At 40.5% G+C, this 18,590-nt stretch overlaps 1 protein-coding gene across 1 annotated transcript in view; it reads left to right on the top strand.

Annotated features, from left to right (window-relative positions):
* HTR4 (5-hydroxytryptamine receptor 4) overlaps positions 1 to 18,590 on the top strand; it is a 240,502-nt gene that overhangs the window by 71,264 nt on the left and 150,648 nt on the right. The window contains exon 5 of the mRNA XM_088475792.1: positions 8,922 to 9,490. Coding sequence (XP_088331918.1) covers positions 8,922 to 9,490 — 569 coding nt within the window. The remainder of the gene's footprint in view (positions 1 to 8,921; positions 9,491 to 18,590) is intronic.

The following is an 18,590-nucleotide window of genomic DNA, read 5'->3' as shown; positions in this document are numbered from 1 at the left end:
GCAATACTTGAACAGGCGGAAAGTCCTCTCCAAAATGGGGTAATCAGCCTGGCACCCCCAAAAGATGCACTGACATGGGGGATCACTATGGATACCCCTGAATTGGCCTGCTGAAGGTATTTGGTGTTTTTAAATGCTGTCAATAGGTGCTGTTTTGTGTATTTGCATAAGTGGTGAAGAAGAACATTTTGTTTTATTTTTTGGAGAAAATAACTAGTCCCTGCAAATTTTGGGTACCTGAAAATGGGGGGTAGCATATTTTAAAGTTGCTAAAGTATCGATTTAAAATACATTAAAAATCCACCTGGCGCAAACACCTGCAATCAAAAAACACCTGGTGCATATTTGGGGACCCCCCTTGGAGTATAGTTCGGTAGTTTTTAACTTTGTACCCCAACTTTTTTTTTTTCGACCCCAAAATGAAAGTAATTTTTTTGGGTGTTCTTAAGTCTTTTTTAAGAATTTTTTTGACACAGTTTACCTTTGGGGGACTGTCTTAAGGCTACACGGGGGTTCCCGCAATGTTACATCCCAAAACCCCAATTCTGCACTTTTTTTCAGACTGCTATTAATAAGCTAAACTTTTTCTCCTAGGCGGAAAGTCTTTCAAATTGAATACGGCGATACTTTTCCACCTGATGAAATTACCTCAATGGCGAAACTTTTTCGCCGATCTCGGATTTTCGCTCCACATTGAATACGGGCCTTAGTGTCACAAGATTAATTATTTCTGAATAAGAATAACACACTGCGCTACCACTTACAGTGTCACAATACATGGACGATAAACTGCGGTCTGGCTGGCAGTGTCACCAAACAATAATAGCGCAGCTAAGTTGCTAACGCACACAAACAAAATTTTTTGGGTTTTGTGGATTGATATTGATATTATTAATTTCATTTCACTTTTATCTTTTTCACACTGGGGAAGAGCACCCCTGAATAAGGCAGCACCTTCATGAACAACACAGACAGCACCCCTTTTTTTTTTCAGCTGCTGCACCCGCTGAAACCCCCCTTTATATACTGCAGCCCCAGCCCCTTTATGGACAACACAACAGCAGCCTTCAGCCCCAGACCCCAACAGGACCAGCTGGTCAACACACGAACACAGACAGTGACAGCAACACCTCTGTTCAATTCACCATTCACACCAGGAGTGAAAATGGTGCCGATCACAGGGATTTTTATAGAGTCCAAAACCCGCGAGAATCCGACAGTGGGAGGATGACGATTTGCCTAGCTTTGAGATCCGAGTCACGCGGGAAAACCCGAGCCTAGCTCGGTTCTCGCCTCGGATCTGGAAGTTCGGGTGGGTCCGGTTCTCTGAGAACTGGACCTGCTCATCTCTAATAAATATGTTGTCATCTGATAACAGCATGATCTATGCAACCACTGGATAGATCTGCTCCAGTTAAATATGGAATACATTGTCACTCACAAGTGGCATTGCAGTGCCTTCAGCCAGGTCTTTCAGTAGGCCGACAGGAGGTAGTACATGAATTCTTCATTTCACTAGGATCCACCCTCTGGAGTACCCTGTCTACCTCACAGAATACAAGTGATAAACCCAGTTAAATGGGGGCATCTGTGAATTAGATTAGTATGGAATAGTGAATAGTTTGTGTTTAGATTGATACAAATACAATTTAAAGGGAAATAAAAGTGTGAGCACATGCCACAATAAGTTTGCAATTACTGGTACTGTAGCTTATTTGAAGTAGTTATGGTATGTCTACTACAAATACAGAAGTGTTCCGCTACATCGCGCCATGAATGGTACGAGGTGGTGGCATAGGAATGTATGGCGCGATCGCAGTGCGCGTCATAGCGCATGCTCTTACGGGTAATTGCATGGTGCGATGCGCACGCACGTTTGTAGTGCAGTCGGCAAAGATGTAACAGGACATATGTGTATAAGGTCGTAAGGAACCTATAAACCTAATAAATATCTCACAAAATACTACTATAAAACTGTAGCATATTTCTTTAAGACAATTTCTATAAACCTGCATAATACCTGGATATTCATGTAAAGCTAACATAATATGCATTCTGCTAGCATTTACAATTGTCCATTTAAGTAATGGAGGGTAATTTAATAGAAATACTAATGAATGTCCAGAACACTATGAAATCTGACTTGAATGCCAGTAATTCAGGTCTAATATGAGCCTTCGTGTGCATGTTTGGGCCCTTAAAGTGTATACTCAACTATGAGTTAGATAGCAACATTGCAGTGCTGATATAAACATATAAATGGTTCTATTTCACCAATGCGATCTACTGTTCTCACATCAGCCGGACTTTCTGAGTGAAACCACAAGTCTCTGCAGTCTGTTTGTTGCAGTCTCACATTTACCATCTCTCGCCGGCTACTCTTTAGCTGCCTCACCCTGCTCAATGGTGTCACCCAGCTCTCCTTTCTCCACAGATCCAACGGTCACCCCTCCAACTGCTCCTTTGTTTGTTTGTTTTTAGCTCACGTTTGTGTAAAAAAGCACTGGCCTCTCTGCCCTGTTCCTATATGGCCTAATTAGAATGGGACCTCACTGGCCACAAAATGGCTGTCGTCTGTAAGTAATAGTTCATTACAAGAGCATATTATCTGTGGATGGGCAGGTTTTTGTGATACCTCACAATTTCAGGGGATCACACTTATCTTTAGAAAGTTAATAAAATTAATAATACACATAATTGGTAACAATGCAGCTAGTCTGACGGTGGTGCATGTGGTTGGATTTGGACCACTAACTGTAACACAGTCTTTGACCTTGAAGTATCCAGGTGAAATAGTCTTGCCTGGTGTTTCAGTCTTTAATCCTGGTACTACAATAATGACAGCTGCAACTCACAGATAAACTGTAGTAGGATTGGTGTTGACTCATCCCCTAAAATAATTGTAACATAACTATGGGTTAGATTTAATCAATATGCATTCCTCCAGCCTCCCACCTAAATGCTGGAAAGGAAGTAACAAGTAGTTCAGCAGAGGACTTTATACTGTCTTATCTCATCACTTAATGCCATAGAAGTGCTCCCAGCAACCAATCACATACAAGCACATCAAGTACCCTAGGGCTTTGTCAAGTGTATGCTTATCCCTAAATCCATGCTCCAGTCAGAGATAAGCAGCAATGGTTACATTTCAAAATATTTGTTTATACAGTTCCTTGCAAACGCATTCACCCCCCTTTGCATTTTTCATATTTTGTGGCCTCACAACCTGGAATTAAAATAGATTGTGTGAAGGTGTGCATCATTTCATTCACAGAACATGCCTACAACTGTGAAGTTGTGTTTTTTTATATTGTTAATCAAACAACATTTAGGACAACATAACAGAAAATTTCAGTGTGCATAACTATTCACCCCCCTAAAGTCAGTACTTTGTCGAGCCACCTTTTGCGTCAATTACAGCTGCAAGTCACTTTGGATAAGTCTCTATGAGCTTGCCACATTTTGCCCCTGGGATTTTTTGCCCATTCCTAAAGCTCCAGCTCCTTCATGTTGGATGATTTCCGCTTGTGAACAGCAATCTTCAAGTCTGACCATAGATTCTCAATTGGATTGAGATCTGGGCTTTGACTAGGCCATTCCAACACATTTAAATGTTTCCCCTTAAACCACTCGAGTGTTGCTTTAGCAGTATGCTTCGGGTCATTGTCCTGCTGGAGGGTGAACCTCCGTCCCAGTCTCAAATCACAGGCAGACTGAAACAGGTTTTGCTCAAGTATATCCCTGTATTTATCACCATCCATCTTTCCCTTGACTCTAATTAGTTTCCCAGTCCCTGCTGCTGAAAAACATCCCCACAGCATGATGCTGCCACCACCATGTTTCACTGTGGGGATGGTGTTCTTGGGTGATGACATGTGTTGGGTTTGTGCCAGACATAACGTTTTCCTTGGTGGCTGAAAAGTTACATTTTAGTCTCATCTGACCAGAGCACCTTCCTCCATACATTTGGGGAGTCGCTCATATGCCTCTTGGCAAACTCAAATCGTGTCTTCTTATTTTTATCACTAAGTAATGGCTTTTTTTCTGGCCACTCTTCCATAAAGCTCTATGGAGTGTATGGCTTATTGTGGTCACATGCACAGATACACTGTGGAACTCTGCAGTTCCTTCAGGGTTACCTTTGGTCTCTGTGCTGCCTCTCTGATTAATGCCCTCCTTGCCCAGTCTGTGAGTTTTGGTGGGCGGCCCTCTCTTGGCAGGTTTGTTGTGGTACCTTGTTCTTTCCATTTGATGATGATGGATTTGATGGTGCTCCAGGGGATCATCAAAGATTTGGATATTTTTTTTATAACCCAACCCAGAACTGTACTTCTTAACAACTTTGTCCCTGACTTGTTTAGAGAGCTCCTTGGTCTTCATGGTGTGATGCCTGTAGCTTAGTGGTGTTGCAGCCTCTGGGGCCTTTCAGAAAAGGTGTGTTTATACTGACAGATCATGTGACACTTAGATTTCACACAGGTGGACTTCATTTCACCAATTATGTGACTTCTGAAGGTAATTGGTTGCACCAGAACTTTTCAGGGGCTTCATAGCAAAGGGGGTTCTTTTTAAAAAAATATTTTTCTCATTTCACTTCACCAAATTAGACTATGTTGTGCAGATCCATCACATAAATTCAGATTAAAAAAATAACTAAATTACAGGTTGTAATGTAACAAAAAAGGTAAAAACTAAAAAGCCAAGGGGGGTGAATACTTTTGCAAGGCACTGTATATCTACAATTTCATCAAACCTTAGTTGTGTGTTGAGGTTCTGTTTGATTGCATGTTAAGCATGTTATGTGTTTGATTTAACCTATTTTTGTGGGTAGCATTTACAGAGTAAAATGCTCTGTTCTCTCTCACAGCTCCAAATATGCTGCATATTGCTATAAATCCCTACACTGGCTCCCCATAACCTGCAACTCACTTCCCTTCTCATACAGCTTTAGCATTGCTGCAAGCTACTCTTGCTTGTTCTCTCTTAGGTCTGCCTATGACCCACTCCTCCCATCCTCTCTGACCACTCCCTCTAACTCCAGCCTCCAAGACCTGCTGCTCCCATCTAATGGAATGCCTTAGTCTACTTGACTAAACTGTCCCCAACCTTCAGTCTTTCCAGCACTCTCTCTCCCTCTTCTATAGCCTATCCTACTCCCACCATATACTATTCCCTCTGCAGACTACTAGGAATCATTCCATCTCTTATCTCAGCATTACCTTCTCTTACCAGACTCGTACGCTCTTATAAGCAGGACCCTCTATACCGTTTGACTCCTGTGTGCACCTTCATCAAACTTGTATGTACTAGTTCTCTTTTTATGCATGATTTGTTTTTTTGTATGATTTTATATACCAACTATCCAGTGCTTCAGAGTATTGTGGTGACTTATAAATAAAAGATGAAGATTATAATGACAACAATAGTTCATTGGTTATATAAGGTGATCCTTCTGATTGTTGTGTTTTAATGTTTTACATATATAAATTGTGTCTGACTAGGCTTGGGTCTTTGTTCTATTCTTTATGTGATTGTTAACACCCATCACCAGGAGGCTTACAGCAGTACTAATGATTTCAGGAAATGAGTGCTGTAATTATTTTAGTGAGAACACAGCTGCTTGTGACAGGGCAGTGTCATGACCCCTGAACCTAACCCTCCCGCCCCGCAGCCTAAGCCTAACCCTCCCCCCTTAGTGCCTAAATGTATCCCTCCCCGCAGCCTAAATCTAATCCTCCCTCCCTAGTGCCTAACCCTCCCCCTAGTGCCTAAACATAACACCTAAGCATAACCCTACTACTTACTGTAGAGATGCCGGAGGTTGGAATACCGGCACCGGTACCGGCATCTGACTGGTGTCGGGATTCCAGCACCGGCATCCCAACAGCCAGGATAGTGATTACATCCCACATACTGAAGTTGAATTTGACAAGTAGATATAGCAGCATAGTCCCACCATAATTATTAATTTGCCAATTGATTAAAATTCAACAATAAATACTAATTTTGATAGTGGAAAACTTCACACCCAAAATATTTTAATCCTATAATTCCTTATAATTTAATCTGAGCATACATTATGTCACAGACCTATGCATGGGATTGGTTCTCATTGGGCACTCATAGATTTAAAGCCTGGCACAAAATGATCCATCAAGTAGGGCCCATGATTGCCAAGAGTTTTATTCCACCACTGATGATCATATGGAACTATACTCAAATAAAATATGTTCTCTGTAAGTATGCAAATAATTAGAAATGTGCAGTTTGATTTTCCTAAAGTATGAACACACAACTGAAGTTAGGGCTTCCGAGTCGAATCGAATCACAGTTTGGAATTACTCGGAGGTTCCGAGTCGAACAGAGTCTCCGCTCGGGTCTGCTGCCATTTCTATAACTTTATAACTGTTGCTAACAATTGCTTAGACACCGGGGGGCCTATTCATCATCACTAAAATGACCCGCTACACGCTAGTTTTTTTCATATTTAAAGTAACAGGCTATTCATCATCAGGAGTCCGACAGGACCACCTGATATTCAGCAAACTCCGAAAATGTAAAGTTTTCTGAGTTTGCCTGCGAGAATAAATGTCATTTTCTAATGGCGCTTATTCTCGGGAAGGACTAAGGGAAGGAGTTCCGAGGATGCGAAGAGGGATTTGAGCAGATCCCTCCACCTCCTCTTCGCTGCCTCCCCGGTGGCTTTGCACATGTGTGACCTCAGGTTACACATGCACAGAAGCCGGTGACGGGGACAGGTAATTAGTGCGGCTACTTCTGTAGCAGTGCTACTAATCACAGGGACAGCTGTTCCCCATACCGGAGCATTGATGAATTGCTCCAGTGATAAGTATCTCCCGTGGTGAGGTGGATACTTAATCATTTGGAGCCATATGGCCCCCGATGATGACTAGAGCCCCCAATCTTCTAGGACTGTACTAGGGGAGCACATTTATAGCAGCTGTCTGTGGCATTTGCCACATACAGTAGCTGTGTAAATACCCTAACTCATTACAGACTGACAGCAAGAAAACACAATTGCTTCTGTCTCTAATGCAATGTTTTATCCAGAAATAGAATCACAAATTATATATTCAATTCATTGTAATTTCAAAACACTCTAGGAGGCAAATTTACTAAAGTGAGAGTTTTTAGAAGTGAGTTTTAAAAGTGATGTTGCCCATAGCAACCAATCAGATTCTGGCTATTATCTTATATAAGGTGCTAGTTAAATGTTAAGTAGAATCTGAGTGGTTGCTATGGGCAACATCACCTTTAAAACTCACTTCTAAAAACTCTCACTTTAGTAAATTTACCTCCTAGAGTGTTTTGAAATTACAATGAATTGAATATATAATTTGTGTACCCCTTGAGGTCATTTCTGAAGCAAAACAGCTGGTCTTCTCAATACATGCAGCTTTGTACACTGCATATACTGTAGGATAATGGAGCATAACGGCTCCATTCTAGGAGTTGCAGAAGTGTGTACAGGCAGCGGATGGGAACTGATTGTAACAAAAATCTTATTAGCAAAGTAAGAAGTAGACACGCTGCCTCATTTTGTATAGCAGTGCACGGATCTTCACCCTCTGCAAAAGGATACCGATTTTTCACATAATCGAAGATTGCGGAAAGCAGTTGTGGGCTCATATTACACAGGGAAGGCTATTTTTAGCTACATTTCTACATTCAAACACATAAATGTGTGACATGTAATAAAGAAAGTTCCAATGTCCCCCTCACCATCATTTCATTTGAGAAATACATGTGGATAAACTTGATATTAATTCACTCATTCCATCATGAACATCTACATTTGGACAACCAGTCTTGAAAAAGTAACAGAACATTGAGTTGTGGAGGCAATTCCCAAATTTGTGGGTGTTCACTAAGTACAGTATGTACAAGGTGGGTAAATAGCTGTATTTGCGTTAATGGAAAGGTACAGTATGCTAGCCCTCATTTGCAATTTCATAAATTTCCTTTATTGATGGAGGAACTACAGTATAACAGAAATATTCCATGTACCGCTGTGATGCTGTTAAATAGGCTTTGTATATGGAAGCTATAGACAGCAAAAGCTGCTGAATCTGTCAGAAATTCCTTCTGGTACGGATATAAACCCTATTGCTTGTAAACTCCTATTTTTACTAGCCATAGAGATTATTATTGCTTTGATAAATATGCCCTATCATTTGTAGCAGTTGATATTTTAAAGTATTGTAATCATGATTTTGGGTTCTGGTTAGGAAGCCTCTGACAGCCTGGCAGTGACTGCTTCCTGAATAAAAGTGACTAAATCCTGATAGGAGAAACCAGCGCTGTTGAAGCACCACTTTCCCTATTGATACAACGACAATCTTTGCTTTGAAAAATAAATGAAATTACTGTATATTTAATTTAAACTTCCCTCTGAATAAAAGAAGGTACACACATAAGTCAAACTATTTGTACATGCTTTTAAAAAACATATATTTACATTGTAACAGCCTCACACAGTATTTTACAAATGGCAGTTTGGAATTACTCGGAGGTTCCGAGTCAAACAGAGTCTCCGCTCGGGTCTGCTGCCAGTTTGGAACTCAGATTTAAAAACTGAACTCGGGTTTAGGATTGCATGTAAACAGGTCCAAATTACATGATTTTAGCTGTTTTTATCGATTTGTTTATCGTTATTTTTAATCGATTTTTAAGGAATCCAAAGCCAAACCAAAACCGAATCTGAACCAAGCCACTTGTGGGTGGTTTTGCCAAAACCAAAACATGATGATGAATTAGAACCAAAATCAAAACATATATTATCTGTTTTGTATTATATTTGGGTGAATTTGCTGTATGTCTGCACAACTTTATTTTTATAAAGAATACTAATTATACAGTTACAGCAAACATTTTCACATCTCTCTGTGCTTTTTTTTCAGATAGAAAAGAGAAAATTCAGTAAAGATTCCAACTCAACATACTGTATCTTCATGGTCAACAAGCCGTATGCTATAACCTGTTCAGTGGTAGCTTTTTACATTCCTTTTTTCTTGATGGTGCTTGCTTACTATCGCATTTACATCACCGCTCGAGAACATGCCAGACAAATTGGAGTTTTACAACGGGCTGGGGCCCCAGTGGACCATCGACATCAACATCCTGATCAACATACCACTCACAGGATGAAGACAGAAACCAAAGCTGCTAAGACATTGTGCATTATCATGGGCTGTTTCTGCCTTTGCTGGGCCCCATTTTTTATCACCAATGTGATTGACCCTTTCATAAACTACACTGTACCAGGGCAGCTGTGGACAGCTTTTCTCTGGTTAGGCTACATAAATTCAGGGTTGAACCCTTTCCTGTATGCCTTTCTGAACAAGTCTTTCAGGCGTGCCTTCCTCATTATTTTATGCTGTGGAGATGAGAAGTATCGAAGGCCTTCAATATTGGGACAAACCGTTCCATGTTCAACCACAACAATTAATGGATCCACACATGTACTTAGGTGAGTACCATTTACACCTATTAAAAATGCTAGTCACAACTTAGTCACTTGTTTTAGCCAATACCTATGAACATTGTATACTATATAGTATAGTATGCTCATTGTACTGAATCCGTTAGAAAAATGGTTTATAGCAGTGTAGTGAAGTGATACATTGCCAAAGAACAATTCTCATAGGTGGCTGGTGATGCTGTTATATTATATATTGTAGCCTTTGTACTGTTCTCTTGGGGGGAGCGGGGTCATTGTAACAGTGATCTACACACAGACCCCATGATGTGGAACCCCTCAAGCCTCTGTACATTTGCCACTGGATAGATTTTCTTTCAAAGAAGTTTAGTGATTATTGCTCAATATATTAATTAATGCCTTTTTAATTACTTTAAAATACTGTTCTTTTTTAGTTATTTTGTATGCTATACAGTCAGTGATTGTTTACAGACAATTGTATTAATGAAGAAATTATGGGATCTATTATATGGATTTTTTAAGTTTTCGATTTGTCTTAACATGTTTTTCCACCATCTGACTTAAAGTATGCTCTTTCTATATTAATATACATGAAATGTAGCAAGTGAGTCACTGTTAAAAACAAACAAAGGGGAGTTACTATAGAATCAATTAAGAGAGTAATCTATTAGCAGGAGCAGTGAATTGACAGTTTGTTTAGCCAGACAGAACCTGTTGTGCAAAGGATCAGCTTCCTGTCTTGTAAAGTAACTGCACCTTTAATGTAACACACATTTATAGATACTGTAATAAGGCTGCTAGTCTCACTCTGGCTTGGTGGGATCTAGAAACTAAGGGGTAAATTTACTAAAGAACGATTTTAATAAATTTGAAATCAATGTTGTGTTTGAGGAGCTAAATCGCATATTTACTAATGGACTTTTTTTTTTATGTATTTGTAAATGTTATTAAATGTGCGATTTAGCCCCTGAAACACAACATCGATTTAGATCAATTTAAGCTCGATCAAAAATAAAATCAACCTTTAGTAAATTTACCCTAAAATGTCTTACTACAGTATTCTCATTCTGAAGTAATTTTCTCCACTTGTTGGGGAACTATGTGGACCTATACTCTAGCCCAGACCTTACACTCTTCAATCACCCTAATCTGGGGTATCTCACTCTTTCCTCCTGGTCTATCCTACCAGAAATGCTAAAGGTCTGTGGCCTGTAGACTGAATATAGTGTAAGATACTGTAGCAGGTCCAAGGTCCTGAATGCAAAGCTTGGTAAATTTGGAATTGAAACAGCCAACATTGGAACCTATGGGTGCTACTTTTGCAATTGAAAATGAGGGATTGCAGTAGATATATCCTGGGTGTACTTAATAGTTGCATGTTCCCCACATATATTCGCTGATAAATTCTTGTTTTCTTTCTAGTTTTCAGAACTTTCTGGACAAAAGGTTGCTGTGTTAAAATCCCATACCTATATTGTAGTCGCTTATGGGCCTATTCATCATCACTTAATTTCTACAAAAGCAGGTGATAATGAACATTTTCACCTGCAATTGTAGAATTTAAGTTATCAAGCCATTTATTAAGAAGATAAAGCTGGAAATATCACAGATATCTCCTGCTTACCTTCCTCTCACGGAATGGCCTGCTCTCCCCATACACTAGTATGGGGACAGAATTTATCAAGCTCCAAAAATACAATATTTTCGGAGCTTGATTGCGGAAGCATTCGCCCATTCAGATGGCGAGTGCTCCCGCTACCCACTCCTTCGCTATGGGAAGGAGTCCCGGGTTGCGAAGAGGGATCCTTTCAGATCCCTCCGCCTCTGTCCGGCTCCTTGTGCACATGCCTGACCTGTAGCAGGTCCCCGAGAGCAGTGAAGCCACTCACTGGGACAGATGATTTTCGTATCAGCTGTCTCCGCGTTGGAGCAATGATGAATTGCTCCGGCGCTTGCCACAAGTTAGAATGTTAACATCATGAATAGACCCTCTTTAACACTTAAGTACAGTAACATATATATGTCAACACGTTTTTTTGTTTTTGTTTTTTTTACTGTGCATATTTTCCTATCCATGCTGGAATTAGAGAATATTTTTTTTACTTTGGTCAAAAATCAAATAAAAATTAGCAAACCGATAATGGAATTCTGCTGAATTTCAGGGAATTGCTGTTGGAGAATTAATTCACGAAGAGCTCCAAATTCACCATACTTGTGTCTAATAAATAACATACTGAGAATCAGATGCATCACAGTGCATGGAGCGTGTATTTGTGAGTCAGCGAGCATCAACAAGTGTCACATTTCTATAACCTTATAACAGTTGCTAACAATTCCTTAAACGCCGGGGGGCCTATTCATCATCACTAAAATGACCCGTTACACGCTAGTTTTGGCATATTTAAGGTAACAGGCTATTCATCATCAGGAGTCCGACAGGACCACCTGATATTCAGCAAACTCCGAAAATGTAAAGTTTTCTGAGTTTGCCTGCGAGAATAAATGTAATTTTCTAATGGCGCTTGTTCTCGGGAAGGACTAAGAGAAGGAGTTACGAGGATGCGAAGAGGGATTCGAGCAGATCCCTCCACCTCCTCCTCACTGCCTCCCCGGTGGCTTTGGACATGTGTGAACTCAGGTTACACATGCACAGAAGCCGGTGACGGGGACAGGTAATTAGCACGGCTACTTCTGTAGCAGTGCTACTAATCACAGAGACAGCTGTTCCCCATACCGGAGCATTGATGAATTGCTCCAGTGATACGTATCTCCCGTGGTGAGGTGGATACTTAACCATTTGGAGCCATATGGCCCCCGATGATGACTAGAGCCCCCAATCTTCTAGGACTGTACTAAGGGAGCACATTTATAGCAGCTCTCTGTGGCATTTGCCACATACAGTAGCTGTGTAAATACCCTAACTCATTACAGACTGACAGCAAGAAAACACAATTGCTTCTGTCTCTAATGCAATGTTTTATCCAGAAATAGAATCACAAATTATATATTCAATTCATTGTAATTTCAAAACACTCTAGGAGGTAAATTTACTAAAGTGAGAGTTTTTAGAAGTGTTTTAAAAGTGATGTTGCCAATAGCAACAAATCAGTTTCTAGCTATTATCTTATATAAGGTGCTAGTTAAATGTTAAGTAGAATCTGATTGGTTGCTATGGGCAACATCACTTTTAAAACTCACTTTTAAAAACTCTCACTTTAGTAAATTTACATGTACCCCTTGAGGTCATTTCTGAAGCAAAACAGCTGGTCTTCTCAATACATGCAGCTTTGTACACTGCATATACTGTAGGATAATGGAGCAGAACGGCTCCATTCTAGGAGTTGCAGAAGTGTGTACAGGCAGCGGATGGGAACTGATTGTAACAAAAATCTTATTAGCAAAGTAAGAAGTAGACACGCTGCCTCATTTTGTATAGCAGTGCACGGATCTTCACCCTCTGCAAAAGGATACCGATTTTTCACATAATCGAAGATTGCGGAAAGCAGTTGTGGGCTCATATTACACAGGGAAGGCTATTTTTAGCTACATTTCTACATTCAAACACATAAATGTGTGACATGTAATAAAGAAAGTTCCAATGTCCCCCTCACCATCATTTCATTTAAGAAATACATGTGGATAAACTTGATATTAATTCACTCATTCCATCATGAACATCTACATTTGGACAACCAGTCTTGAAAAAGTAACAGAACATTGAGTTGTGGAGGCAATTCCCAAATTTGTTGGTGTTCACTAAGTACAGTATGTACAAGGTGGGTAAATAGCTGTATTTGCGTTAATGGAAAGGTACAGTATGCTAGCCCTCATTTGCAATTTCATAAATTTCCTTTATTGATGGAGGAACTACAGTATAACAGAAATATTCCATGTACCGCTGTGATGCTGTTAAATAGGCTTTGTATATGGAAGCTATAGACAGCAAAAGCTGCTGAATCTGTCAGAAATTCCTTCTGGTACGGATATAAACCCTATTGCTTGTAAACTCCTATTTTTCCTAGCCATAGAGATTATTGTTGCTTTGATAAATATGCCCTATCATTTGTAGCAGTTGATATTTTAAAGTATTGTTGTAATCATGATTTTGGGTTCTGGTTAGGAAGCCTCTGACAGCCTGGCAGTGACTGCTTCCTGAATAAAAGTGAATAAATCCTGATAGGAGAAACCAGCGCTGTTGAAGCACCACTTTCCCTATTGATACAATGACAATCTTAACTTTTAAAAATAAATGAAATTACTGTATATTTAATTTAAACTTCCCTCTGAATAAAAGAAGGTACACACATAAGTCAAACTATTTGTACATGTTTTTAAAAAACATATATTTACATTGTAACAGCCTCACACAGTATTTTACAAATGGCAGTTTGTGGTGAGATGAAATAACCCGTAGTGCTGTCAGGATTGTGATATATATAAACTTTCAGATAATGATCAGTTCTTTATTTCAATCAGTGTTTCTCACCCAAATAAAACACATCTTCTGCTTACTGCTCGTAAGGAGGCAACAACAAAAACACTGTAAACCTATAGAGTGAGTATTAAATTCATTTTAAATTCAGTTTTTGTTATTGCTCCCACACTGTATATGGAGAGTGGCATTTCTTTATACCAGCTACTGTTATATTTAAACATTACATAGATGCCTCTCCTCTTGTTCCCTTCCTGTAGTTACTTCTCCTGTGCTGGCAGAAAAGAGTAAGCAGCAATCGAGATTTCATTTTGTGGAGCTTGAATATTATAATGTGATAAAGAGGTGGTAAAGGCTTCTCTCTATGGTCGACGTTGCTTGAGGTGTGGGGGAGACACATAGCAAAATTTAGTTTGTTAAAGTACTTGAATTTTGCACCAGTCATCTTGTTCTATACTATTAATGGGGCCCAGGGCCGTCATCAGGGGGGAGTGCCGGGACTCTAGTCCCAGGCCCAGACACTCAGAGAGAGGAGGGGGGCCCGTCTGTTCCTACCACCACTGTGCAACAATCAGATGAGGTGCTTGTCTGCTCCTACCACCTGCCTGCTCGCCCACCCAGACACTCACTAGATAGTAGCTACTACCACCTTCCTCCAGCTCCTACTGCCATGGCCCGGCAGCCGTGTAATAAAGTTTTTTTTTTTGTGCAAGCCGGTATGCACGTGATGTCATGCCGCTGAAAAGGAGATGAGCAGTGGCATGTGAGCCAGAAGAGAAGAAGGTAAGTGTCATGTCATGCGGGAGCTGGCGGTCAGAGACAGAAGGGTGGCTGGCAGGTGGAAACAGAAGAGGGGCTGGAAGGTGGAGATAGAAGGGGGGCTGACTGGCCATGACAGAAGGGGGGCTGGTTGGCAAGCTCAGAATGGCGGCTGGCAGGCATAGACAGAAGGGGGGCAGGCTGGCAAAGACAGAAGGGGAGCTGACTGGCAGAGACAGAAGGGGGCTGGCAGGCAGAGACAGAAGGGGGGCTGGCTGGTACTGGAGAGACACTGCAGGGCTGGAGTTGCAAAAACACAGAGGGGGCTGCCTGTTTTGTCAGTCCCGGGCCTTACAATTTCTGATCGCATCCCTGATGGGGCCTATTTTGAAACTTAATGTTGCACTTTGGCTGAGACAAACTTCATGGAGTACTCAGAACAATACCATAAAAACTTCACATTGACAATGTGACAGTACCATTATTCTCTTAATCCCATGATTCATTTAAACCAGAAATTAGGCAAACTAATAAGTAGTTCGGGAGAAAATTTAGAGAGTTATTTAATGAAACTGGTAAGTAGTAGGAGTGTATGACTGTGACAGTTAAACCTTTTCACAGTGCTGTGCTTCAGATATGAGGCGTCTCCAGAGAGGGAAGGATAAGATGTGCCGTGGGTTTACTGGCCTGGTAAAGTGGTACAAAAGAGACATCTAGAACCTGATGCAAAGTTGGAAATGAGTTGAGTGTAGCTTCCTTCCAAACTGCATGCACAGAAACAATGCGTATATGCAGAGTTGTGCATATAGCATAATGCACCCGACAGTTGCATAGAAGCCCCCTCACTCACTCACCTGTTTCTTACATGAGAATCCCTCCTAACAGCCCAGTTATGCCTTTCCAATCTAAGTGTAAATTCCAATGTAATACACAAGACTCTGCATTACCGATACTTGCGTAATCTCAGTTTTGTCGCACAGACCAATCCAAATAGAATATAGCAGGAGGAAAATACTCCTGCAGGCCTTGTCTGGTAACACGAGTGGCCAGAGGCATAACTTCATGCAAGGAGACAAGATAGAGGTTGGCACCTCATCTATGTCCATTCTTTGACTTTATTAAATTAATTTAATCCTGATTTAAGATTATTCCAACAAAAATACAATTAAGCTATTGCTTCAATTAAAACATATTGGAGATTAAATTTATAGACAATTATATGAGCACTACTATTATTATATTACTAGTACTCAGGGACGTAACTAGGGTAGTGCAACCAATGCCATGGCACAGGGCACTGCAGGGCAAGGGGCGCTGTTCAGGCCTGTCAATTTTCCTGTTTATTAGCATTCTCACTTGTAGCTTCCTCTTCTTTTATCCCCAGCATCTCCTGGCTTTCCCTATCTCTTCCCAGACCCTTCCCCATGAGGCCATGGCCCTTTTTCAGGTGCAGAATCCAGAATGCAGAATGTCCCTATTTAAAATTTGAGGGGTATGGCGCCAATGCTCTCTCTGGCACAGGGCACCAAAAAGTCTAGTTACAGCTCTGCTAGTATTATTACTGTGCTCAGCCTGTCCTCTGCTTCCCAGGCTGTGCGGTGCCCAGTAACATGTCCCCTCAATGCACAGGAAGCCAGTAGAGTAGGGGAAATGGAGGCGGGTGTGGGGACACACTTGCTGGATTCTGGAATCTAGTTGCTGCACTGCTACAAACCATGCACAGCCAGACCTGCCCCCAACCAATGATCTCAGCCACAAACTGCTTGTAATGGATAAGCAGAATGTCCATTATTCAGAATCAGTGTGCGACCATGATCGTCAGTGCCACCGTCAGTGTCCCGGACCTCCTCATATTTGTACCGCCTATATCCCCCTGATAGAGAACCTGCCCCCAGATGCTCCTCCTGGGCTGGTGTCCCCTGTCCCCAGTAGTTATGCAACTCTGAGTGACAGTACTCTCAGCAAATCTCATAAAAGTGCTGGAAACTCATGCATGAATGATTTCCCAGCATTTCATACTGACCTGTTACATATACTGCTGGTTCAGTGAAGAGCAGATGCATTCAGGCTTTGGGATCAGCAATCTTCATGCTTCCACAATATTCACAGTGATTTGCTTCCGTCACATTTTTTAATGCTGTTTGATAAAAATATGGACAAGATGCTTATCTGGATGACCTGTGAAGCATTATCTGTAGCTTGTTTTATTTTTCAGCAACAACTAAGTGTGTGAAATAAAAAAATCAGACATGGCTCTGTTTGTGAATGTTCAATCAACTTAAGTACTTATTTAATTAACGAGTCACCAAGTCATAGCCATGCCAGCATTATCTTATATTACTCTAATGGGGTGGATTGACTGTACAGTGAATCAATCTTTTAACTGAATTAATTACTGTCATCTATATTAATTAGTAAGTATGATCAAATAACATAAGCAGCTAACTGTATTTACAGATCTAAGCTTAAGTATAGTGTTGGTTATGTGATTTATAGCTTCTAAACCTTATTTTACTAAAGCCTACCTCCCAACTGTCCTGATTCATTGACCACAAAAGGAGCAAAGAATACACAACAGTGGGTGTAGTTTCATCCAAAAGTGGGCATTTCTGGGTATAGTTTTGGTGAATTGGGAGCTGGTCTTAATTTGATTTTGCATGTCTAAATGTTGGGGGTATGCTAAGATATTGTGGGGTTTATGTATTAAGCAGTGAAACATGTGGAGAAATGGACCAGTGGAGAAGTCGCCCATAGCAACCAAGCAGCTTTGAAGTAGCATTTATCAAGTACAGTCTTTAAAATAATAGGTAGGAGCTGATTGGTTGCTATGGGCAACTTTTCCACTAGTCCACTTCTCCACGTTTTTCACTGCTTGATACATAAACCCCTATATTTTATAGTCTTTCTTCAACTGACTTTGTATAATATAGTTTTTTTGCCTGTTTTAATATGTGTGGAAATATGTAGTCTTTTTTAATATATGCAGGTATACCTCCCAATCATTCCAATTTCAGCGGGGCAGTCCTGATTTCAGTGAACTGTGTCACAATCCCAAAATCAGGACTTTCATCTGGATTTGCATATGATTGGCTTGTATTTCCATAAAAACACCAAAAAAAGTGTTTTTTGTGAACATTTTTTAACAGGGGTGTGGGCATACTCATTATGACATGGGCACACCTTCTGTATGCTGCGACCATGCCCCCTGTACTGATTTACCATGGGCTATTTTGGGAGGTATGTATGCAGAACATTTAGGATAATTGGTACAGAAGAAAAATGGGGTGTTTCTCATAGTATACAAGAGGATGTTGGCTGTAACATTTAGTTTTTTTTTGTTTCCCTGAAGAAGTCTGTGTATTATAGACAAAACGCTTTGGAAACCACTGACAACCACTACTACTACGCTATGAATCATCTCCGCAGAAGCTGCCTAAAGAAAAGCAATTAATGGTATAATTATACAGTAGCAGAAAAGTTCTGGATACCGTAACAACTCAGAGCTGAGACGGCCGAGCAGCTAAGCCCTGTCCTCAGTACACATCTACCCGGCTAACAGGGGTTTTCCACAGATATCATCTCAGAACGGTATGAGAAGCTGAACCTCCAGTATTGACATCTAATACATAACAAGAAAACACAATCAATACCCCGTACTGCAACGATTCCTACAAGTGAACCTCAAGTTATTTAAGCCAATATTTTCTAGATCTATAGCGCTCATTACACAAGAGGTAAAAAAGCTATAATTATTACTTCGCTGATCAGATGTGCATGAAACTCCATGGTATTCCTCCATAAACAATAGGATTTGAAACGAGGAAAAAAAGTCTGTTTATCACAACAAGTATGAAATAAAAACTTTGATAAATGGACAATTAAAATGTTTTATACTGAGCAGCTTGACAGTATTGCAAATGTTGTTACTATAAAGCTTAC

The sequence above is a fragment of the Taudactylus pleione genome, unplaced genomic scaffold (genome assembly GCF_031769625.1).
Source record: "Taudactylus pleione unplaced genomic scaffold, aTauple2 ptg000178l, whole genome shotgun sequence".
NCBI classification, from domain to species: domain Eukaryota; kingdom Metazoa; phylum Chordata; class Amphibia; order Anura; family Myobatrachidae; genus Taudactylus; species Taudactylus pleione.
Note: the sequence above shows the minus strand (reverse complement) of the source record. Positions and strands in the feature narration are given on the sequence as shown.